Raw genomic sequence first — 25605 nt, 5'->3', positions numbered from 1 at the left:
TGTGTGTAATCAGCCCTTAGTGGCTCATTCTTGTGTTTTCATGTATTGATCCATAAAGGTCATTTTCTCTAAGTGTTCTCTTGCCCATAAGTGGCACGCCAGCATATACTTCAGTTCTCGTGGTATCACTTTCATCTTTGGATGAGACAGTGTCAAAACCATTTTTTTTGTTCTAGAAATGTGACATACTTAGAAATATAAAGTTTGTTACTTTTAGTATCATAATACCTAAATCCTTTTTGGCTTTCTTCATATCCTAAGAATATACATTAAATTATTTTAGGAGATCATTTATCATTCTTATGGGGAAGAACAAAGCATCTACACCCAAAGATCTTGTATTTTCATGTATTGACCCCTAAAAGGTCATTTTCTCTAAGTGTTCTCTTGCCCATAAGTGGCGCACCAAGGCATATACTTAAATTCTTGACATGGCATCACTTTCATCTTTGGATGAGACAGTATCAAAACCATTTTTTGTTCTAGAAATGCGACATTCTTAGAAATATAAAGTTTGTTACTTTTAGTATCATAATACCTAAATCCTTTTTGGCTCTCTCCGTATCCTAAAAATATACATCAAATTGTTTTAGGAGATCATTTATCATTCTTATGAGGGAGAACAAAGCATCTACACCCAAAGATCCTTAGTATAGGATAATCAGGAAAGACATTATAAATGTTTTCATATGATTAAAGATTTTGAATTTTTTAAGGTAACCTATTTATAATACAGAGATGAGAGTTGCTTCAGCCCAAAAAATATTTGGGAACACTTTTATATATAAAAAGAGATTTAGTGGTCTCTATTATGTGTCGATGCTTTCTTTCAGCCAAACCATTTTATTGTGGTGTATTAGCACGTACCTTTGATGAATTATTTCATTTTCTCTTAGATATTGTTGAAAGTCATTAGACATGTATTCACCCCCCTAAGTCGGAATAAAAAATAGATATATTTGACTTTAAAAGATTTGTCACTAACTTATGAAAATTTTTGAAATTCTCAAATACTTCATGTCTATATTTGAGAAAATATATCCAAGTATAGCAGAAGTAATCATCCACAAAAATAACATAATAAATGTATCCTCCCTTGGAGGCAAGAGGGGTAGGACCCCAAACATCAGAATGAATTAGTTCAAGAGGTTTAGTAGCAAAGAAAGACCTCTTTTGAGGTGGAATTGATTTCATTTTTGCAAGAATACAATCGGTACAAGAGATTTGTTCATTACAAAATATCCTCAAATGAGGAATATTGGATAATTTATACATACTAAGGTGTCCTAGTATTTGATGCTATAAAACTTTATCCAATTTTTGAACATTAAAGAAAAAAGTCTTGACATGAATTTTCAACCAATTCATATAGTACAAGTCTCCTTCTCTATACCCTTCTCCAATCTGCCTCCCGGACTGGAGATCTTGTATTAAGCATTGGTTAGAAGTGAAGGAGACTCTACATCCATGATCAGTGATTTGATAAACAGAAAATAAATTTAAATTTAATTTTGTAATAAATCTTATTTGAGGAATACTAAAACTAGGACATTTTTCAAAATTTTCAATTCCATTAATATCAATAGAGGTTTCATCGGAAGTGCAAACATTTCTTTTACTAGTAGAACTTCTACAATTAGAAAGTATAGATTTATCATATGTCATATGAAATGATGCCCCCGAGTCTAAAAGCCAAGAAGTCATACCTGAAGGAGAAGAGAAGGAGACGGTGACGCCGGTCACAGATTGTCCTTTAAGTGGCGGTTGCAATGCCTCCACGAGTTAAGAAAGAGGCATGTTCAAAATTGATTTTACTTGAAGAATCTTGGTCAACTTGTGAAATTTCAACTGAAGCAACTTTTTTTCATCTTTGTTCTTGAATTTCGGACAAAATAGTCTAATATGTCCCAATTCCCCACAATTTATGGCAAAAAATATCTCATATTTTCTTTCCATCTCCTTTTCCTTTATACACATGATTCTTCTCATAGTTATTGTTCTTATAAAAGTGTGGGGGTTTGTATCTACGACTATGTCACATGGGTGCGGGTGCGGCGCAATTTCAAAAATTTTGGACACGGGAACTCGGTTTTATATATTTTTATATATATATATATAACAATAATAAGACTCAGTCATATACATATATATATATATATTAAAAAACATATAAAAAATGATTTTTTTTAGGTTTTTGTCCGAAAATAAACAAAAATAAACTCGGTCAAAGTTGACTGAGTCCAAAATGTGGATGGACTCCAACCCTGCGCGTTGATTGAGTCTGACACTTGGTTGACCGTGTCCACCCTGTGTCGAGGCGTGTCGACGCAGGTGTGTCAACCCCCTAGCCGAGTCCGTGTGACATAGATCTACGAGTTTTGGCACCCGATTTTGAAATGGCCAACACAGTGTCCTTAGCTTCCTTTGCTTCATTTTGAGACCTTAATCTAATCTCTTTCATGAAAACTTGAGTTAAAATCTCTTGAATAAAAGGAAGCTCATCTTGCCTTCTATGTATGAAGTTTCTCATTTGTTCAAACTCAGGTCGCAACCCTCTCATAAATTGAAAGAATTGGTCATTGTTTATTTGTTTTTAGCTCTTTCAAACTCCAAAATAGTTTCACATGTATCTTCGTTCATACTTTCCATAAATAAGAAAAATACCTTGGTATGGGCAATTTCCCATTCCTTCAAAGTTTTCTTATAGCCTATAAGAGCTTTTTTCTTTTCTTCTCCTTTAATAACCTCCTCTTTAATGGTTCCATCATTTTCTTTAATGGATTATGTGAGAGTGAGTTGTGGTTCTATTACGAAACCATCAATATACTCCCACAATCCCATACCAATAAGGATTCTTTTGATGGCGGAAGACCATAAATTGTAGTTTTTCCATCAAACTTTATTCGTCACCACTTCTTTTTCAACCATAGAACCAAAGAAAACAAAACAAGAGAGAAGAAAGAGGAAGAGAAATAAATACTTGAGCAAACTTTCAACTCTTTTTTGAAGCACCAATGTCTCTCTCCATGGCCGATCTTTCGGAATAGGGCATGTGCAGTGTGAAGCTCTACTGAGTGAAAATTCATCGACTATAGGAACGTGTGGTGTGCGTTGGCTTGATCGGTGATGTGCGGTGGTAGCATGGCATGCGATAGGCAACGGTATCGTCGTTAGCGCATTGTTGTATGATGGCACAGACGTGGATCGTTGTTTAGTTAAGCAGTGCAAGCAAATCAGAGGATGTTGCCTTTGGAGATTTGGTTAAGGACCTCTCAGCTTGCAAGAGTTTTTCGCGCATAACGGTTGGACGCACGGGGGTGCACGTGGGTTAGGGCTAATTCCCCCAGAGATCACATTAAGTGGTTCCAACCGAGTATGGTGACTCGGGGCTAGGCGAGTGAATGCCTAGGCGCTAGTGAATGAGTCTGGGTGGTGCTCTTCGCTATGGTGTTCAATCATCACCTGGTCTTCGGACTGGGGGCCATAAGGTCTTGTTCCTTCAGTGCCAAGGTTTTGTTGTGTCGTGTGCATGGAGTCGTAATACGCTTCATGGCACGCAAGGCTGAGGCAAGTTTATGCCCCTTTCGGAAGTGATAGTTGGTATGAGACGGCTATGCACTAAGCGGCATGGACTAAATGGAATTCGCATTTGAAGATACGCTTGATCAGGCCGTTAGGCCGAACAGCTTGGCGCATCGCAGGTTTGCAAAGCATTCTATGCCCGTGACAGATAGATAGAGAGGTTTGCGACGATAAGGAAGAATTGTCGCGCCGCACTGGCTTATTAAAAAAAGTAAGCCCATGACAAATTAGCATCAGAGTAGAAAGATTCACGGGGACCTTGTTGTTCATTGTATGTGACATTGAAGAGGACATTGATGGTTTATCTTGGTTACGCAATTTTGCGCAACTGAAGTGTGGTTGACCGAGCACAGAAAGCAAGATGTTGGTAGGTTGGTATGAGTCATCTTGTCGATGACAAGCAGAAGTGTAAGGTTGTTGTTCAGTTGGCTAAGGAAACGTGAATAAGCCAAAGATTCCTACCAGTTGTGTGTTAAGCTCACAGGTAGAACGTGATGTTTGCCTTTTGTACATGTAGAGAATGCACGTTGGATTCAGCTGGATGGATTTGCACCTTTGGGTATGGGAGACTCAACTAAACTTCTACATTCTCTCCCAAGATTATAGGTTAGCGGAGTGTCCATGTTGAGCAAAATGCTCATTGTTTTGGTCCTTTGAGTTGGCAGTTTCTTTTTGGATTATGTGTGCGGAAAAAGTTGTTCGTGACTCGTCGATTTGGTTCTTGTAGGAACGTTTTATTGGCTCCGGATGAGAGTTTCAGCATGCTGACTTCGGATAAGAGTTGCAGCGTTGGGCCGTGTTGCCTCTTATGTGTACGAGTGTCCAAGAAGACGCTTTGAAGGACCGCTTTATGGTGATATGCAAGTAAGCGTCCCTCACTTGAGGACTAGTTTGGATCATTGGAAAACCGCAAGTTGGTGCCTAAGGGAGTTGATATTATTGAGGCAAGTGTTGGTGGTCGTCTTTCTTTGTGAGGACCACGAAGGGCTTGGAATTGCCCTTGTTAGGGTTGGAAGCCACCCCAGCCATGAGCATGAAGACGACAAGTTTGTCGTGCGGGCGAGGATGGTCTACTTGTGTTTGGGACTGCATTGAGGTCCTACGAGCAAATGATGCTCGATATTGATAGAGCGGAAGACCGCTCTAAGTGATCGGAGGCGCGTTAAGGAATGGGACTTGGCATATTAAAGGTTGCGGCGATGGTGGATGGAAACCAGAACAAGTTGAGTAGGGTAAAGAAATGAAGTAAACCAAAGATAAATCTAAAGGAAAACTGGCATATGAGTTAAGACTGTATTTTTACCTACACCAGCATTTGTCAAGGCTGACAATGGTTTTGGGTGGATGAGAATGTCTCGGGCCGATCTTTCGAAATAGGACATGTGCAGTGTGAAGCTCTACTGACTAGAAAATATATCGACTATAGGAACGAGCAGTGTGCGTTGGCTTGATCGGTAGTGTGCGATGGTAGCATGGCAAGTGATAGGCAACGGTATCATCGTTAGTGCATCATTGTATGACGGCACAGACATGGAGCATTGTTTAGTTAAGTAGTGCCAGTGGATCAGAGGATGTTGCATTTGGAGATTTAGTTAAAGACCTCTCGGCTTGCAAGAGTTTCTCACGCGTAGCGGTTGGACGCACGGGGGTGCATGCGAGTTAGGGCTAATTTTCCCAGGAATCACATTAGGTGGTTCCAACTGAGTATGGTGACTCAGGGCCAGGCGAGTGAATGCCTAGGCGCCGACGAATGAGTCTGGGTGGTGCTCCTATGGTGTTCAATCATCAACTGGTCTTCGGACTGGGGGGCGCAAGGTCTTGTTCATTTAGTGGTGAGGTTTTGTTGTGTCGTGCACATGGAGCCGCAATACGCTTCATGGCACGCAAGGCTAAGGTAAGTTTGTGCTCCTTTCGGAAGTGATAGCTGGTATGGAACGGCTATGCACTAAGCGGCATGGACTAGATGGAATTCGCATTTAAAGATGTGTTTGATCAACTTTCGCTAGGCAGTTGCACACGAAGTGGTGCACAGAGCCAATGAAAATGATTTAGCACATGAAAAAATGTCGGTGTGCGGCCATTGGTCGTTGAGCGAGGCAGTCTGGCGCATTGCGAGTTTGCGAAAAATCCTACGCCCGTGACAATCGCTATGAATTCATAAGAAGACCAATCTTCAAGAAGGTTAGTAGGCACATTTCTCGAGGCAAAGCCTGATCTTCACTCCACCTCAAAATATGCTTGAGAAAGAGTTAAATAGTACTGAGTCCATAGGCTCTTAGAAATATCCTTACTAATTAAAGACATTAATGAGATAACTTGCAACGGATCTCAAGCTACTAAGTCCTATGATCATCCAAATGTCATTTAATTTCAAAGAAGACAAGATAATGAACAACAAAATATTTAAAAATATTCAACCATAGAAGAACAAAAAAACACAAGAATTAGACACTTAGAGAAACCACGTAGAGTTCTAGATAGATTTATACCATATGAATTTTTCGAACCTCACTATAAAGCTTGTTTAGCAAAAATTTATTCATACTTTGAACCTTCCACATATAATTAAGCAAAGGACTATCCTGAGTGGCAAAATGCAATGAGTGAAGAAATTAGAGCCTTAGAAAAATCTCAAATTTGGGAATTGTCTGATATACCAACCAATAAGAAATCAATAGGATGTAGGTGGGTTTTTAAAGTCAAAACTAAAAGTGATGGATCTCTAGAAAGACATAAAGCTAGGTTAATCACTAAATGATATGCTCAAGAATACGGTATTAACTACGATGAAAAATTTGTTCTTGTAGCACATATGACTGCTGTTAGAATTATTACAGCCAGATCTGTTAGTAAATGACCAATTTATTAAATAGATGTTAAAAATACATTTTTAAATTGTGATTTAAAAGAAGTATATATAGATCCACCCCCTAGATATAATGTTCTTAAGGGAAAAGTTTTGCGTCTTAGAAAAGCTCTGTATGATCTGAGCGCTTTAGTTTTGTTATGCTTAAGCTTGGATATACTTCTTGTTATACTGACACTGCTTTGTTTGTTAAGAATTCGGTTGTAGGTATTATTATTTTATTACTTTATGTTGATGATATGATCATAACTGGAGCAGATAAATAAGGAGTAGATCAAGATATATTTATTCTCAAGCAAAGTTTTGAAATGACTGACCTTGGTTTTCTCAAATTTTTCTTAGGGATTGAGGTTGCATATTGCCTTCGAGGGTATCTGCTATCTTGATCCAAATTTGCAGCTGAAATTATTGATAGGTCTAGAATTACTGATGACAAAAGAGTAGATACTCCAGAGGTGATAAATGCAAAGATGAAGATTGATTATAGAGAACCTCTAGATGATCCTACTCCATATCGGCAGATGATTGGAGCATTGATGTATTTGACCATTATCAAACCCGATATAGTGCATGCAATTCACACGACCAATCAATTTCAGCACTCTCCTATCACTATGCACATGAGTGATGTGATGTGTATTATTAGATATTTGAAAAATTATACTTATAAAGGATTATTTTTATCTTTGTCTTCTCCTCTTAATTTAATTGCTTATTCTGATTCTAATTGGGGCGAGACCCAAATGACAGATGTTCAACTACTGGTTTTTGTATTTTTGTAGGAGATTCTCAAGTTTCATGAAAATGTAAGAAGCAACAGAAAGTATCTATCCTCCACAAAAGCTGACTATCGAGCTATGGTAACTACTATAACTGAAATTGTATGATTGAGGCACCTTCTCAAAGATATGGGAGTATTCGTGATAGATCCAGCAAGTCTATGTTGTAATAACAAGAGTGTCATCTACATTACTCGAAATCACACCTTTCATAGGCAAACTAAACATATTGAAATGGATTGTCATTATGTTCGCGAAGAGTTTTTGAAGAAGACCATTTCACTGTCATATGTCACTTCAGAATATCAGCTTGCAAACTTCTTCACAAAAGTTTTGCCCTCCCCGAGGTTTCACTTTTTGTTGGACAAACTTTCGGTGATTCCACATAAGTTTGAGGGGGAGTGTTATCTATACACATAATATAAACATATATATGTTTATATGTGTTTACATATGTATGTCTATACATATATTGTTCAGGGGCATTTTAGTCTTTTTACATGTATATTCAAAATAAGTATTTTATTTTTATTCTTTTTATTTTTATTATTTATTTATTTTTATTTATTCCCAGCCTTGAAGGGCTTTTTGGGAAATGGGTAGAGAGTCGTTGGACCCTACCCAACAGCTAGAATTCTAGTCGTTGGGTAGGTCCCAATGTCTCCCTAGAGACTTTCTTTTGTATTTAAAGGGGTGAGACCCCTCTCTCTTGTATGTATTTTCAAAAGGACAATAATATTCAGTATTTTCATGTGTGTTCTGAGCCTTTAGTGGCTTATTCTTGTGTTTTCATGTATTCACCCATAAGAGGTTATTTTTTCTAAGTGTTTTGTTGCCCATAAGTGGCGCACCAAGGCATACACTTCATCTTGTGACAATTCATTATTCAGAAAATAACAACCATTTAAAATGGCAAGACGGGTTCTATTTTGCAACAAGTGAACAATGAAATGCAGACCCACACCGACCTACCCGCCCCACACATATAGATACTGCCTAATCTATTAAGAACAGGATCCACAGCAATGGCACATTGCACAATGGTTGGACAGAACAGGTTAGGGTTTTTAGACATTCTCAAGAGCATGCTTGGTGTTAGCACCATTGTAGCCCTAGTTTCACAGTCTGGTAACCTATGATGGCAGAAACCAACAACCCCTAAGCTAGGTTCTCTATTACCAAGAAGAAAAAACTTTAGGAAAAAAAAAGAGGAAACAGGAGCTGCAGATTCCTCATCTATGAGGGAAATTAATAACTAGGCCAAATATAGAGGGACTAAGAACAGCTAAATTTTTCACCACTTCAACTTCAATTTATATAGAGGAAGCATGCAACTGTAGAAGTTCAATAACATGCCACGATCTCAAACAACTCAAACTTTTATCCTGGGCCATATTTCAAGCACAAATGCTTAAGTGGTTTGCATGACTAGCCGATATGGGTAACTCGCTTAAATACTTTTCAGTCATCTAGAGGGTCCTTCCAAAGTAGATGTAGTTCCAAGAGAAGATCCATAAGACTTCCGGTTGAGTCCTCTGTAATTTCCCAGCAAAGTCTGGCAAAGATTGTCCCGCCTAGTCCGGTTAGTTTGGGCTTCTTGTTGCTAATCACACAAACACATGATCTTAAAAGCTACAATGCGAACACTAAAGACCAACCAAAAACATTATCCATATGCTCCAGAGAACAAAAACCAATAAATTGAACTTATAGCCATAAAACACCACAAATTACACTGATGGCTACCAAATATGGGCATTGGCACATACAGGCGTGTTATGAATAGTTTTGTTCGAACTACTGAGGCCTCAGTTGATACAGTTCCCTTAGACACATCCAACCCCAAATCCTTGAGAGCTTTCATCTGCAAGAATTAAAACAAAAAAATCACACAATTGATTATGTATGAAATATAAGCAAAAGAATTGCAATTTTCAATTCATCGTAAGAACTAGATAACAGACGGGAGCAGTTCAAGAATAGGCAACTGCTTTTATCAAAAACCAGAGTAAGAGCTGCAACAATGGATCCAGATAGTGACTGTTTGTTTCTGAGATACCCTATCTTAATGATGAAAACGGTGGATTTCCCATCTAAAAAAGAAAAAAATATTAGGAAAGCTCATGAAGTTTTGATATTTCTGAGATGTTGAAGTATGCAAGTGTTTCTATTAATCACAAATGGTGACAAACAGAGTTTGATCAGTAAGGCCAGTTGATCAAGTGTAGATGATACAAGCAATCATTCAATGTTTAGTGAACGTTTGTTCCTGAGATGCCCTATCTTAATGGTGAAAACTGCCCTATCTTAATGGTGAAAACTGTGGATTTCCCAGCTAAAAAAGAAAAAAGATTAGGAAAGCTCATGAAGTTTTGATATTTCTGAGATGTTGAAGTATGCAAGTGATTCTATTAATCAGAAATGGTGACAAACAGAGTTTGATCAGTAAGGCCAGTTGATCAAGTGTAGATGATACAAGCAATCATTCGATGTTTAGTGAATGTTTGTTCCTGAGATGCCCTATCTTAATGGTGAAAACTGTGGATTTCCCAGCTAAAAAATAAAAAATATTAGGAAAGCTCATGAAGTTTTGATATTTCTGAGATGTTGAAGTATGCAAGTGATTATATTAATCACAAATGGTGACAAACAGAGTTTGATCAATATGGCCAGTTGATCAAGTGGAGATGATACAAGCAACCATTCGATGTTTGACAGCAACAGCCTTTTAACAAATATCTTTCGAAGGAAAACCACCATTATGAATATCCCAGCCAGTCTTGTTCATTTCTTGAAAATATATCAAGTTCAAAACTGCATTATGCTGCCCCACTCCAACATACAATTGACAAAAGTCATGCTTCAATTGTTTGAAAATATTCTCAAAAAAGTAAAAGCATGCCACCAATGTCCTCTTATCCAGGGGAACGAGGAAATGACACATAGTACAACCCAGTCCAGACTGTCCAGAGTTTATATTATTATACAAAACATGGGTATTCAAATAATAGCAATGTATACCACAATAGTGTCTTGGAAGACAGTAGACATAAGGTTGCAATATCTGTTCAAAGTTTACACAACCAGAATCGATATGTAGCAACATGTACCAGTGCTACCATTGTCAAATGAAAAGCAATGGATCTCACCGTGTCAAGCAGAGTTCCCAAACGGTCTCCAAAGCTGACCTCTACAATTGTTGCATCTGAATCTGAATCTTGATCAATTAAAACCACTGGCAGAGGAATGGAATCTATGTCTTGATCAATTTTCTATCATAGAAAAAGATGATTATCAATACATCAGTCACACTGGGAGCATCAAGAAATATGATAAGAAAATGTGTTTCCATGTCCCAAGCTATGGCACCCGGACACTCCAATTTGCCCTCCGTAGCGTTGACACCCAGACACGCCATTTTACACTCTGTATCCGTACATACAAGTTTGTATTTAATTTATAATTTATAATTATATTTTCAGTTTATAACTTCATATTTTCAGTATATAATATATATTTTAGATATAGCATATATATTTAGATTATATTCAGTTTATTTTGAATTTATTTTGTATTTATGTGATATTTAATATATATATATATAGTCGTGTCCCCATACTCACATTTTTTGAAATTGCTGTGTCGTACCCTCGGTACCCATACTCGCACCCATACCCAGGTGACATAGGTCCCAAGCAAAATATAATGAGACATATATACATACGAGTGGTATATATTTGTGCAAGTGTATTTTTTCTTTCCTTTCATTTTTTTTTTGTTGAATACTAATCAAAACCTAAAGCATGAAATTTGCCATATTGAAAGTAAAAAGTTGTGATAGCAATCCGAAGAAATGATGATTAATAATGCTGAAACTTAAAATGCGAAATAGTTTTAGAAAAAAATGTCAATCTTGAGTTGGAACAGATTCGGTTGAATAGCCTATGTAACATGGGTACTTCTACCAAGCCCCTGCACATTGTACCTGTCATACCTGTACTGGTACTAAGTACACCTGAATACGGGTCATTTAGGTCTTAAACTTAACTCAACTCATTTTATCCCTCATATAATCCAATCAATCTGCGCCCTATGCTCAACATCAAAAGTGTTTGCTATTAAATAAATATTTGTTGTTCATTATTGGTTTGTTATTGCACATCTTCGACATGTTTTAAACTTCTAATCCATAACCGACCATCTAGAACTCCATTCAAAAGAAGGAACAGTGTTTTTAATTTCATATTAAGAGCATCCTGTGGAATGTAGCATAATTGTGCATTTTGGGATGTGTATGCTATACACACGTGTGCATGCCACAATGGTGGCCTAGGTTGCTGTTATTCAACTTACCCTGGTTCAATCTTCCACAAGGCCACAATGTTAAATGTTAACATGCACTTTTAGGGTCGTATACCCGATATTTGCAAAATTAACCAGATCAGCTATCAACTCCAAGTCTTTTCTAAGCACACCAAACAAGAGCCTGTTTGAACTATCACTTCCAAACCCACTGTTTTTTTTTAGTCTTATTTTCCTTATCTGAATCCAAAAATTTCAAACTGGGTTAGTCAGATACTCGACCTCAGATCTGGCCCTTTGATAGCCACAATCACCTTGAGCTCAAGCTCAGGCACAGCTTGCTAAAGGTCGATCCAAGCATGAACTGGCTCATGTTGATTAGTTGTTTACGTTTTTTACAATTTTAAAGTTGAAAGATGAAACAAAGAAAGAGAAGGAATTTGAAAACCTAATCTCATCTATCACAGTCACGCACTCCAACCAATTGTCCTAACATGTTTGTTATTTTCTAAATTAAATAACATATACACTGCACTAATGAGCTTACACGAACTGGACCAAGCAGAGCATCCCCTGTCTGGGGCTTGGTTCCTTTGGCAAGCTCAAAAACACAAGTTTTTTCCCTGCTTGCTGAGCATATCTGAGAACCTGAACAGGTGAGGGAACAAGCAGAGTGACTTGGCTCAGTTAATTTACTAACCCTAGATATGTTACATTTATATGTATTGGTTTCTAATGTGTCTTTTGAAGTCTGGCTTGATTTATAAGATATACACATGGACATACATTCAAGATTATGCATAAACTCTTGCTTTAGAGAAGAGTCTATTCTAGAGTTTGTTGAGATTACCATCTTTGCAATTTACTTATTAAATAGAGTACACATTTGTTGGTTGTTATATGATTCGCAGAAACATGCTCCCATCGGATGGGAACATGACAAACCATGAAAGTGTTCTGGGAAGACCAGAGCATGATTTGAAAGATGGAACATAACCTAAAAGAAGAATCCAATAGCTAAAGATTTCCCTTAGTATATCATATATCTTTCATATGCTGCATTTTCTTACTTGATTTCCTACAGTGTGTATACTTGCTGTTCTACAACAGAATAAATAAATATATAAGGTTAGAACTTAGAAACAGGGATAGCACTGAATCTCATTTCTTAAAAACATAGGAAAAAAGCATGAGAATTTAGGATGTTTTCAACAATATGTATTCAATAAGATTCAGATTTCTAGGATCAAGGACAAGCTTCAAAGTAGAGGAAAAATCAATCACTAACCACAGATGGTGAGCCAGGAACACTTGTAGACCTTGGAGAAGCTTGGCAGACATCCCTGCAGAAAATCACAAAGTAAACCCAGAAGAGTTACAACTAGGAATAAATAGATGGTATCAAACACATAAAGCATAGCATTATGCTCAAGGAAAAGCTAGAAAAAGATGAAAATTTGTGTTACACCTTACATATCATACAACTAGATATGAATAGAATTAATGTAGCCTTATAAGCAGGGCTGCTGGACCCAAACCACAATTGAATGACCAAAAGAACAGAAATTGTAGAGGAACCCTATAGCCCAAAATCCGTCTACTATAATTATTTTCCACTTTAGGGTCAGCACCCTCTTCCGCTGAACTCCAGCCATAGAACAGGGGGTGGGGGCACAAGGGCAGGGGGCCGGGTTCCTCATTGAGGACCAGGGTTCCTTACCACAAGGAAAGAGTCTGCTGTTTGCATTGCAGCAGTGGAGCCCATGAAAATGCACAGGTTTCCATGCATTCTCGTGGAAACCCCTGCATTTTTGTGACATGCAAACATGTCTATATGGTGACGATTCACTGTGTCGCTTCCAAACACGATAGACAAGCCTTCAGAAAATATCCTGATCATGTTGTTGGAACATGTAGACACTCAATTTTTTTAGGATGTCCAAAATGCTAACCTCTTTTGAGAAAACATGCGCTCAGGGTTTAAAGATCAGGATTTGAAACTAGAGAAATCAAAAGATCTCTGTTTTGCCTTCAGATGGCACACCAGTGTGTTGTCCTCCCCTGGGACGGCACCCCGTGTGTCATCCTCCCCTGGGACGGCACTCCTAGGTGCCGTCCTCCCATGGGACAGCATCCATCTCTGTTGTTTACCCCATCGAGCACGCGGATAAAGCTTCAAAAGGAGGTGTGTATCAGTCAAACTCAAACTCTCAGGCGTGTATTCCATGCATAACTCTTTTGGATGAGCCTTATCCCCCTTGGAGATAAGCATGGATCTGTTTGGGTTGGATTCAAACCCAGAAAACCCTTGATCTATGTCACAGGGACTCGGCAAAACAGATGCCGCACCCGCGTCGACGCGACGCAACGCGGGATCGCGTGCAGGTGCGGCACCGGGTGCGGTCAACACGACCCTGGGTGCGGTCAACGCACCCAGGGTCACTTTTGTCCACAATTTTGGGCGAAAAAAAAATTCCCCCCCCCCCGATGAAAAGGAGGAGGATTAGGGCAAAAAAAAATTTTGCCCTAATCTCTCCTCTCTCTCCCCCTGAGCTCGAGCTCTCCCAGCGCCGCCGCCCCCAGCTCCGCCTCCCAGGCTCCTCCTCTCCTTTCGCAGGTATGTCTCTCACTCTCTTCTTGGGTCGGCTGGGGAGGGGGCGAGCACCCCCCCCCCCCTCTCTCGATCTCTTGTTGGGTCGGCAGGGGAGGGGCTGAGCTTCCCCTGCTCCCTCGTTTTTCTGCACAGGAGGGGCCGAGCCCCTCCTCCATCTAGCTCTTTTTTTGGGTCGACAGGGGAGGGGCCGAGCCCCTCCCTTTTATGTTTTTCTTTTTTGGGTCGACAGGGGAGGGGGCCGAGCCCCTCCCCTTTATGTTTTTCTTTTTTGGGTCGACAGGGGAGGGGCCGAGCCCCTCCCCTTTATGTTTTTTCTTTTTTGGGTCGACAGGGGAGGGGCTCGGCCCCTCCCCATTATGTTTTTCGTTTTTGGGTCGACAGGGGAGGGGCCGAGCCCCTCCCCTTTATGTTTTTCTTTTTTGGGTCGACAGGGGAGGGGCCGAGCCCCTCCCTTTTATGTTTTTCGTTTTTGGGTCGACAGGGGAGGGGCCGAGCCCCTCCCCCATCTGTTTTTTTTTTCTTTGGGTCGACAGGGGAGGGTCCGAGCCCCTCCCCCATCTGTTTTTTTCTTTGGGTCGACAGGGGAGAGGCCGAGCCCCTCCCCCATCTGTTTTTTTTTTGGGGTCGACAGGGGAGGGGTCGAGCCCCATCTGTTTTTTTTCTTTGGGTCGACATGGGGCCCCTCCCCCATCTGTTTTTTTTTTTTTGGGTCAACAGAGGAGGGGCTGAGCCCCCCTCGCTCTCGCTCTCTTGTTGGGTTGGCAGGGGAGAGGCTGAGCCCCCCCTTCTCCCTGTGTTTTCGAATTGATTTGAAAATTGTAATGTATTTTTTTTTTGTGTTTTCAGGATAAAAATGACGGATAAAGGGAAAGGACTTGCGTCATCCTCATCCCAACATGTGAGTTCTGCTGCTAGTTTTGCTGATAGTTGCAGTGGGATTGATGATGTGGGGCCACTATGGATACATGTAGATAAACTTGCAAAAACTGGAGAAGGAGGTGGTGGAAACAAAAGATTTCGATGCAAGCTCTGCGAAAAAGATTTTGTTGGGTCTTACACAAGAGTGAAGGCTCATTTGTTGAAGATACCAGGACATGGCATTTCAGCTTGCAAAAAAGTTGATGAGGCAATGCGAAGGCAATACAAGAAAATACAAGAAGAATATGAGAAGAGAAAGGCAATGGCCGATTCTTCTGCAGTCAGTGTGCCATTTGCAAGCCACCAAGAAGATGCTGGAAAAAAAAGAAAAGTCAATCTAGGAGGTAGAGGAACGATACAAGCAGCATTCAATACATATGGAAGAGAAGAATTTGATAGAAAAGTTGGGAGGTATTTTTATTCTGGTTCACTCCCATTTAATGCGGCTAGAAATCCTTATTGGAAGGATTTAGTAACATCCTTGGCAAATTGTAATTTGAGTGGTTATGTGCCTCCAAGTTCAGAAAAAATACGAACCACACTTCTTGCAGAAGAGAGGGCAAACGTGGAGAGGTTGCTAGAAATTAAAAAATATTCATGGGAGCAAAATGGAGTTTCCATTGTGTCTGATGGATGAACAGATATTCAAAGGCGTCCATTAATCAATTTCATTGCTTGTTCGCTTAGTGGCCTAATATTCTTGAAAGCAGTTGATGCATCTGGGGAATATAAAAATGCAGAGTATTTGAAGGGATTGTTTATATAAGTGATAAAAGAAGTGGGTGATCAGAAAGTGGTACAAATCATTACAGACAACGCTCCGGTTTGTAAAAGTGCAGCGTTGAGTTTGGAGAGTGAGTACCCTCATATTTTTTGGACTCCCTGTGTAGCACACAGCTTAAATCTAGCCCTAAAGAGCATATGCAATCCCAAAGAAGAAGAAAATTCACAAGCATATGCTTTATGTTCATGGATTGAAGATTTAGAAAGAAATGTCAAAAGCATTAGGAATTTTGTTGTTAACCACCATCGTGCTAATGCTATATTTAATAGGCATTCTGATTTGAAATTGTTGAAGGTCGCTGAAACACGTTTTGCGTCCATCATTGTGATGATGAAGAGGATTAAAAGAGTGAAGAATGCTTTGATTAACATGGTGACTGATGAAAATTGGACATTCTATCGTGTTGATGATGATATGAAGGCTCAAGAAATTAAGAAATTCATTCTTGATGATGAGTTTTGGGACAGAGTGGTATACTTCCTTCAATTTACGCAACCTATTTGGGAAATGTTAAGAGAAGTTGATAAGGATGAGTCCATGCTTCACAGAGTTTATGAAATGTGGGATAATATGATTGAAAAAATACAAGCTATAGTTTTCATGCATGAAGAAAAAAATCCTGCATTGGATGATTCAGATTTTTTTAATCATATTCATTCAATTTTAGTCAGAAGATGGGATAAGAGCAACACTCTTTTGCATTGCATGTCACATTCTCTTAATCCAAAATATTATGCAAATAAGTGGTGGGCTGGTGGTATTGGTCGTGTCCCTCCAAATTTAGACTCAGAGCTATCAAGACATAGAAATATGTGTATGACAAGACTTTTTTCAGAAGCATATCTTCTACATCAAGTCACACAAGAGTTTGAAAATTTTTCATCTTCGAGATTATATGCACCGGCATTATTCGCGAGAGAAGAAGATAATATAGATCCTATCACATGGTGGTCAACATTTGGATCAGAAACACCTCGTCTGCAACGTCTTGTATTAAGATTGCTATCGCAGCCTGCTAGTTCATCTTGTTGTGAAAGAAATTAGAGCACATATTCTCAAATCCACAACATGAAGAGAAATAAACTCACCAGCAAGCGTGCAGAGGATTTAGTATATGTTCATTCAAATCTTCGATTACTTTCGCGAAGCAATGATGAATACAGGTACTAATTTGCTCTCTTAGTTATTTGATTCTTTCTTAGTTTTCATTTAAATATACTTGTATTGTATTTATCATTTTCAAATTGGGTTTATAATGCAGACAAGAAACATCCAAATTTTGGGATGTAAACCCAGAAGAGTGTGACTTCGAGGGAGAACATGAATTCAACATAACAAACATGGATTTAGCTGAGCCCAGTATTCCTTCTAATGATGCATTTGATGATGAAGAAGAAAATTATTAGCATCCATTACTTCATCAGGATATACTTTGGTATGTAATTTAGTTCTTTTATGCAATACTTATTTGATTGATATTTAGGTCGATTTATGTAATTGCTTTACTTATTTGATTGATAATTTGATATTTAGGTTGATATATTGCATGCATGATGAATCATATTATGAGTTTATGACAATGTTTACTGTTAAATGTTAAACTGTTAAAACTTCAAAATTATATATATATATATATAATTTTTTTTTTACATTTTTGCCCCTGTCGCACTCCCGCACCCGCACCCGCACCCATGTGACATAGCCCTTGATTTGTATCCCATCCAGGATTCCTATAAATAAGGGCTCAGCCCTATAGCTTGGATGATCAGAAAATTCTCTACCTAAGTGATGTTCCTAGACAGAATGAGCCCTAGCCTTGCCCTCACTTTGCCTCTCTCTCTCTCCTAAACTGTCATACCCTACGCGGAGGTGCTGACAACCGAGAAAAGTCAGTTGAAGCCTGAAAAAACTAAGCAGACCCCGAAAGTCCAAAAAATGTGATTTTCTGATCGATAAGCTTGTTATTCATTTGTTTTAACTTCTATATTTAATTTGTTTTGAGAATTCTTATACATGTTTGATTTCTATCTCATATCTTGGATCCTGACGGTGTGCTTCAAGTTGCAGAGATCAAAAAACTTGCCCCTAAGGACAGCCAAAGCTTGAAATGAGCATCCCACATTTTTGAACAAATTTGAAAAGGGTTTTGTGAAATCCTGGTAAGTCCTATTTCTTTTATCAACGGAACATTAAATAAATAAAAAATTGACAGCGAATATTTGGGGAAGCCCATGAGTTACATGAAGAGGTAAAAAGGCCTTGAATGTGGTTTCACTTGATTTATACATGATCTGGTACATTCCATAAAGAGTATAATGTAGCATGGTCAGTTTGTGAATTTAAGATTGTACAGAAACATTAATTTTTTTTGTAACCTGTGGTATCTGTATTCCAGAGAATACAAGGAAAGAACATTATTAACTAAGACACGGGAATGCTTTTCTTCATTTGTGGAAGACGAATTCTATATTTAAGAGGGGGTGGGTGTGAACACCCCAAATTTTCCCAAAAAATTCAAAAATTCCCTTTTCGCCCTTGGCTCCATCTTCTGAATAATCGGGTCAATTTTCAATCAAAAATTTCATTCATTTCTCGGATTCGCTGGAATCTAGATTCAATTTCCCTATCTGACCCAATCTTGGATCCAAATCGGATATCCGGATCCAATTCTGATCTCGGATCTCCTATTCTTCAAAAAAATCAATTTCTCCATATTTTCTCAGAGGTTTTTCTCACTTCAGGGTCCGATCTCGATTTGAGATCTGAATTCTAATGTTTTATCAAAAAATTTGGACCCACATCCATTTGTGAAACTCGATTCCCAATTTAACCCAGTATTTTCCAAAAAAACTCATTTTAGAAAAATCTTAAAGTCTTAAAACAAAAATTTTGTAAAAATGTTTCAAAAACCTCAATTGGGTCCCGCTTGTTAAAATCCTCACATTTTCCTTACATTTTCGGGTTTTTCCTTCAAAAATTTTGGAAAATTAGTTTGCTCGCCTTTTCTGAAACCCCTTTTAGCTAAAACCCTTTTTGAAAAACCCTTTTTCTGAAAATTCGGAAAAACGTGAGGGACTTCCTTCGAAATGGGCCTAACGGCCTTCCGTTACGAGAGAAGCCGCAGAGGCCGCTCTCTCTCACTCCCTCGAGCTCTCTCGATCTCTCCCGATCACGCCTCCCTCTTCTTCCTCCCCCGCTCATCTCCAACTGCCATCCTTCCAGATTCTTACTTCCCCTCTATAAGAATGAGCACAGGAGAAGCCCTTAGGCACCGCTTCTTCACCACCGCACCCCTCTTCTTTTTACACGATCGCCTTCACCCCTCCACCCTTCTGGCATACGCTTCCTCTCCTCTTCCTCTTTCCCTCTCTCTCTCTCTCTTTTTTCTCTCCAGGTAGCTTCTTCTACTCGGCAGGTGAAGAAGCTCGATCGAGCCTTTAGCAGCACACAGAGGAAGACCTCTTTCTCCTCAACCTAGCCTGATTCAGATAAGACCCCTTCCTCTGTCGGCGTCTCTCACATTCCCCCCTTTCCTTCTCTTGTATCTTCTCTGATCTTCCTCCCGAGTTGACTAAAGGGGACAAATCCCACGATAGAACCTCGGTAAGAACTTCATTCACTCTTCTTTTCTTTTTGTTTTATGAACATCTGAGTTTTTTTTTTCTTTCTTTTTTCTTAGTAAGCCCCTCTATAATGTTGGTCTACATATAATAGAATCGGCTTCTAGATGGCGACATCAACGGAATGACCTTATTCTGATATTTCTTTGTTTTGTTTTGTTTTGTTTTTATTTCTTTACGCTTAAGCAAATTTGAATGTTAATACATCCAGTCTCGTCTCTTGTTTTAATATCCTGTTTCCCCTTTTCTATCATCTTGTTTTTATTATTGATACTCATATCGAATTATCTGTTTTATGTATGTTGCCCCATTTCAGTAAGATCGGACCGATCCCCTTGTTGAATGAATGTTCAATTACATTTTTTTTAGATATTCGATGATTATTAGTTAGTCCAATATGTCCCGGTAATTAGATCCTACTTTTCTTTTTCTTATTTCAACTTTTGATTTCATGTTTTACCCTGAATTTCGGTTCATATTTGATTCCTGGTTTTGGGACATTATCCGTTGGCATCCTCATATTTCATTTTCTGATTACTCGGCATTATTGGGATCGTATGGAGGAAATCATCCTCGTAGACTAATCTCTTCTCCAGCATGCGGTATTGGGTGTGGATGCCCTGCGCCTTATAAATCCATTAGCCTCCTACATCGTTCTCTCATTTTCAGTTTGATCATTACATGTAATCTTTCATTTCATTATTAATTTCCTATGCCAATGTTGGTTTTCAAATTATACTTAACCTCTATGTCACATGGGTGCGGGTGCGGGTGCGGGCGCGGGTGCGGGGATTCGGCACTTCCAAAAAACTCGGGTGCGGGGCTGCGGCAGGGGCAAAAATGTAATATATATATATATAAAAGGGGGTCGGGGAATAGGCGGGTTTTTTTTCAAATTTTGCAGCTGTCAGCTGCTGTCAGCAACTGACAGACAGCTGACAGACTGTCAGCATAATTTTTTTTAAAAAAAAAATCGAAGCCCATTTGGGCAAATTTTTAAAAAAAAAAAATGGACCTTAATGATCCTGGGTGCGGTCAACGCACCCAGGATCGGGTTGACCGCACCCGCGTCGACGCGGGTGCGGCACCCTCCTAGCCGAATCCCTGTGACATAGCTTAACCTTCTGTTTTCCACTGCATCATGTGTCAGACTTGATCCTCTGTTCATCTGTGGTATTTATATAACGTTAGATCATCGCCTCTCATCTTCGGCGTATGCATGTCCTACATCCTGCGCTCCAGATTTTTTTTTTAGGCTTTATCTTACTGACAGGATCATGAGAATCAGTCATTCTTTTGAAGTATTAGGATTGTCTTCTAGAAAACAAACTGTAAAATCCACTCATGACCGTGTTCTCAAAGCGTGGAAATGTGGTTAATATCCACAAGGTTTTTTCTAAAATCGTTGAGGATGATTCAGTTCCATTCAATACTGTGGTGTCTCCAACGCGCCCCAGTTACATCATCTGCAGGAACCGACTTGTTGTGCCTTTGCATTTCGACCATCAAAAGGGATTCTGGGTTCGAAAGACCCACGAGAGAATAATTCTAAATCACGACTGTGATTGAAAATTCAAAATTTGTCTGCTCTGCCTGAGCCTAAGATAAACCTTGTTGTTCGATCCATCTATGAGCATACTAAATCAAGGCTAGAATTACAACCAAGCGAGAACATGCGGTTCCCAGGTTGAGCTAAGGTCGGTTAATAGCTCGTAAAATATCCAAGGCATTGTTGTCAAGCCAGTTGAATTCATATCTTGCCACAGGAGCGTTGATAACTCCAACTTTGCTATTTATTTTTCTGCTGGAGGATAAAGCCAGATGTTTCGTGTTTCTTTTAAATACTTTCCCTACTTTCATTGCCTTAATTCGTTGGTGGACAGATTTTTACCCAGGGAGCCAGCCTTAATTGGTAACCTTCGTGCTCTAACTGCAGTTACTACTGTAAGTATTTTTTTTCCTTATTATTTAAGTGCATTTATACATAAGTTTAGTCAAATGCTAAATAGTTACTACTGTAAGTATTTTTTTTATTTAAGTGCATCATTTTTTTTCCTTTTCATTTTCTCTTTCCTTTTCTTTCTTCTTCTATAGGCAATTTTGAATATTAACGTGTTAGAGCATTTTACTTTAGATACATTGTGCATCAGCATCTTTAGACTCCAGCGTTAATTTTTTCCCTTGTGTTCTTACTGTTGCAACTTGTATCTTGCCTCTCGTTCTAGTTTTATCTCAGGTTATATATAAGTGTAGCCTAAGTACAATAAGATCTGTGATTGTTGTGAAGCCACTTCAAAATTAGGATGACCTTCCTTGCTACATCTTTGGTTTGGCACTATCTCATATCAATCACGAGAGTTAATTTCATTTTAAACTCTATAGAGGCACCAAAATATGTTTTATTCTTTATTTGAATTTAAATATGATTATTATATAATACATCTTATGACCATAGTTAGAGATGTATTATATCTTCAATCTTATTTCAATTCATTTAAAGAATGAAATATGTTTTTCAAAGCCCAATTTCAAATTCTTTTAATTCATTCATCATTTAGGATAGAATTGCTTCATATCTTCAAAATTCTTTTTATATTATTTCAAAGTCCAAAGTGATAATTTTTCAACCATCTTCTTCACTTCTCAAATCAATCTTCAATTCTTGTAAATTCAAAATTCTTCTTTCTATTCTCAAATTTTATCTTATTTCAAAAATTTAATGTTCAATTTCAAAGTCCAATTTGACTTTGAAAATTTCAAATTCATTTTTATATTCAAAATTCAATTTTCAATTCAAATCAAAATGCAAAGATCAATTCAACTGTAGAATTCCAAATTCATTTTCAGGACTCAATTTTCAAATTCAATTTAACATTTCAAATCAAATTTCAAAGTTCAATTTAACTTTGAAATTCCTGATTCATCTTCTTATTTCAAAACTCAAACTTTAAATCAAGCTTATCCTTTATTTTTCATTGAGTCTTGATTCTAAATTCAAAATCAAAAGTCTTGAGATTGATTCTGAATCTCAAAATCCGATTCTCCCTAAGTTTTAAATTCAAATCTGGATTTTCAAAATCCAGATCCATCAAAGTCTCATTTGAATTTTCCAAATCCGATCTCCATTTTGGATCCTAGACTTCGGATCCAATTCCATTTAGGATTTCAGATTTTGGATTCAACTCCATTTTTTGTTCCAAACTTCGAATCCAATTCTATTTAGGATTCCAGATTTTGGATTCAACTTCATTTTGGGTTTCAGACTTCGGATCCAATTCCATTTAGGATTCTAGATTTCGGATTCAACTCTATTTTTTGGATTCCAGACTTCAAATCCGATTTCATTTAGGATTCAGACTTCGGATTCAAATTTCATCTTGGATTCCAGATTTCGAATCCAATTCCATTCTCAAAAATCCAAATTTCAAAACCAATTCTATTTTCAAATTCCATTTGGATTTCTTAAAACCCAAAATTTCATCCTGATTTCGAATTTTAAATCTGAAATTCAATTTCATTTCAAATTTCATCTCTACTTCAAAATCTAAATTCAAATTCAAAGTCCATTTTGACTTTGAAACTTCATTTTTTTTCTATCTCAACTTCAAATCTCCCTTTCTCTTCATTCTTTTCAAATTCAAGATTTATTTTCCCAGCTCTGATTATTTCAAGACTTAGAACTTCAAAATATTTTTTCAGATCTATCTCAAGTTCTAAGTTAGGTTCAACTTTCAAAAAAATATTTATTTACTCTTTGATCAAAATTATTTCAGAATCACTTGAAAAATCCCAAATTTCCAAACTATTTTCTCAAAAGCATACATTTCTGCATTTGCATTGCACAAGCATGATTCTTTGTGCATTTTAGACTTAAGATAAATTTTTAGATAATATTTTCAGTAAATCAAAAGGCATAAATTTGATCTTTGGTTCGATTACCTCTAGTAAAGGCGTTAGGAACGGTCGAACCTCGTACCGATGAGCGAATCTCGTCTTTCCATTTTCCCGCAAATATTTTAAAACGGAGACGAGTGATTTTCAAAACGTTTCTTTGGTCAAATGAGACCTTGCGAAAGAGTTCCTTTCTCTTCTTCCTTTTTTTTCTCTCTTCTTTTTTTGTCTTTTTCCCTTTTAAAAAGAGAAATAGAGGTTAGAAAAAAGCGAAGAAAAAGAAAAGAGGAACGAGAGGAAAAATTTTGCATGATCACAGTGGGGGAAAACAACTACTGCTTTCATGGAATGTTCATTCAATTCCAGGACCTAAATCCTATGAGTTGTGGAATTTCTAAGAAAGAAGAAGTATTTAGAAGTCATCCTACAAAGTCATATTAGTGTAAACTAAATCACAAAATCCAAAAGCTTTAAGGAAACCCTCCAAAATCTAACAGAGATGGGGAAAGAGGGGGAGAGAGATTAGACCAATGTTGTATGCTGAACTACTAAACCAAATTTACCACTAACTGGATGCCAGACAAACCAATGGACAAAAATTTACACGAATACAACTAGACCGCTCTCCTACTATCTCATAGACTAAACTATTAAATCAAATTCATCACTAACCGGACACATGCAAATCAGCGCGCCAAAATTTTACACGTGCAACTAGAATTCATGTTTTCCTACCACAATCATCAGTTTAGAAATTCCAAAACACAATAATTCCAACGATCTATAACTAAAACGACAAACTAATCAATAATTTTGACAAATAAGAAGCTACTGAAATAGATTTGCGGTGTACACAAATCAGATATCCGAATTTTTCACCGGCACAACCGGAATTTCAATTGCATGTTACGGTCATCACTATCGGAATTCTAAAAACGAGAAACAAACAATCAGCATTTAAATCCCTATCCTACTCGTCATTTCAACGAAAAAACAAGCCAGTATAAGCATCCTGACAGTGTGGATCCGAATCAGAAACAAATCAATAGATAAAACGAATAGATTCGCATCTCTACCAGCAATCAGAAGACGGGAAAAAAACTCAAATCGATCCGAATAAGAAAAATGAAGAGATTCTTACCTTCTGATGGATCGATCAACTCGAATCCTGGCGGGCTTGAGATCGAGATCAGAGAAATTAAGGTTTCCGAAACCAGGGAAGTGCGAGAGTCTCAACGGAATGATCGGACTGACTGGCCTGAGACGTCGGAGAGAGGCGTAGGAAACGAAGGCATTCGATGTGGCCATTGTGGTTTCCGCAGTAAGATTTAAGACGATCACTCAGCTCTGAACATTCCCTCGCCCTATTTATGGGTGACGCTGGGAGACGAAAGTACTTTTATGTACATCATTTCACTATTTATGACGGAAACAAGCCCTTGACGCTTCAGGTTGACCGAGGTGTGTCATGGCCAATGGGCATTAGGCATGACCATCAACGGGTCGGACTTGTTCCGTATATCCTACCCAAATTGAAATGCAGCATTCCAGGCTTCCGGATATGAGACACAATACTGACCAGATATTATTCAACTCTAACCCGATCCGAATTATATTGGGACCTGTTACGATTTTCTTTAGGTATCTGAGTAGGGGTGCAAATGTGTCAGATCCAAGAAGGTTTTGCAAACTTGAGCTGTTCCAGATTCGATTTTGATTCGAACCTCGGTGTATTTAACCGTTCCAGATTCGAACCATTTGCAGCTCTATATCTGAGGACCTGTTGATAGCCTTATCCATCGCTCAAGTCCGAGTCTGAGAGCTCAATTGAGCGCAACTCGTATATAACTACCTCATATCCAAATCATCCAGTCCTGACTTTCAATCCTAAAATCGACAAATGTGAACCGCGCTCACAAACTCAAGAGGATCACAGCTGGATCTGATCATGCTTGACTTTGACTCATAGATGGAGCGCAAGTCATTCTAGTTTGGAATCAAGTGAGTCATTCGAGAGATAAGGAAGCTAGCCTAGTCAAATAGTCAACTCAGCCATTTGAGGTCGATATCTTCGTGGGCTCGGTTGAGTTCGTGGTTGCGAGTTCTTTAAGTGGACTTTGCCCTGTGAGGGATATTTTTGTTATTTCGGTGTTTTTGGGGGATGCTTTGGTATAAAGCATCTGACTGCCCAAGCTGACTGTTTTGGCGCTACACCAAATGGGCGTCGATGCCACGTCGATACCCACTCA

At 38.4% G+C, this 25605-nt stretch overlaps 1 protein-coding gene across 2 annotated transcripts in view; it reads right to left on the bottom strand.

Moving 5' to 3' along the window:
• LOC149838022 (ACT domain-containing protein ACR12-like) overlaps nucleotides 1-24693 on the bottom strand; it is a 41396-nt gene extending 16703 nt beyond the window's left edge. For both annotated transcript variants that reach the window (XM_090007563.1, XM_090007564.1), the window contains exons 1-4: nucleotides 24498-24693; nucleotides 12818-12872; nucleotides 10377-10499; nucleotides 8997-9091 (exon numbers count right to left, since the gene is read on the bottom strand). In XM_090007563.1, coding sequence (XP_089863689.1) covers nucleotides 8997-9091; nucleotides 10377-10499; nucleotides 12818-12872; nucleotides 24498-24664 — 440 coding nt within the window. In that variant the 5' untranslated portion in view covers nucleotides 24665-24693. The remainder of the gene's footprint in view (nucleotides 1-8996; nucleotides 9092-10376; nucleotides 10500-12817; nucleotides 12873-24497) is intronic.
• Nucleotides 24694-25605: the final 912 nt, after the last annotated feature.

The sequence above is a fragment of the Nuphar pumila genome, chromosome 5 (assembly GCF_984573655.1).
Source record: "Nuphar pumila chromosome 5, dmNupPumi1.hap1.1, whole genome shotgun sequence".
Lineage (NCBI taxonomy): Eukaryota > Viridiplantae > Streptophyta > Magnoliopsida > Nymphaeales > Nymphaeaceae > Nuphar > Nuphar pumila.
The sequence above is the reverse complement of the archived record's forward strand: the minus strand, read 5'-3'. Positions and strand labels throughout refer to the sequence as shown.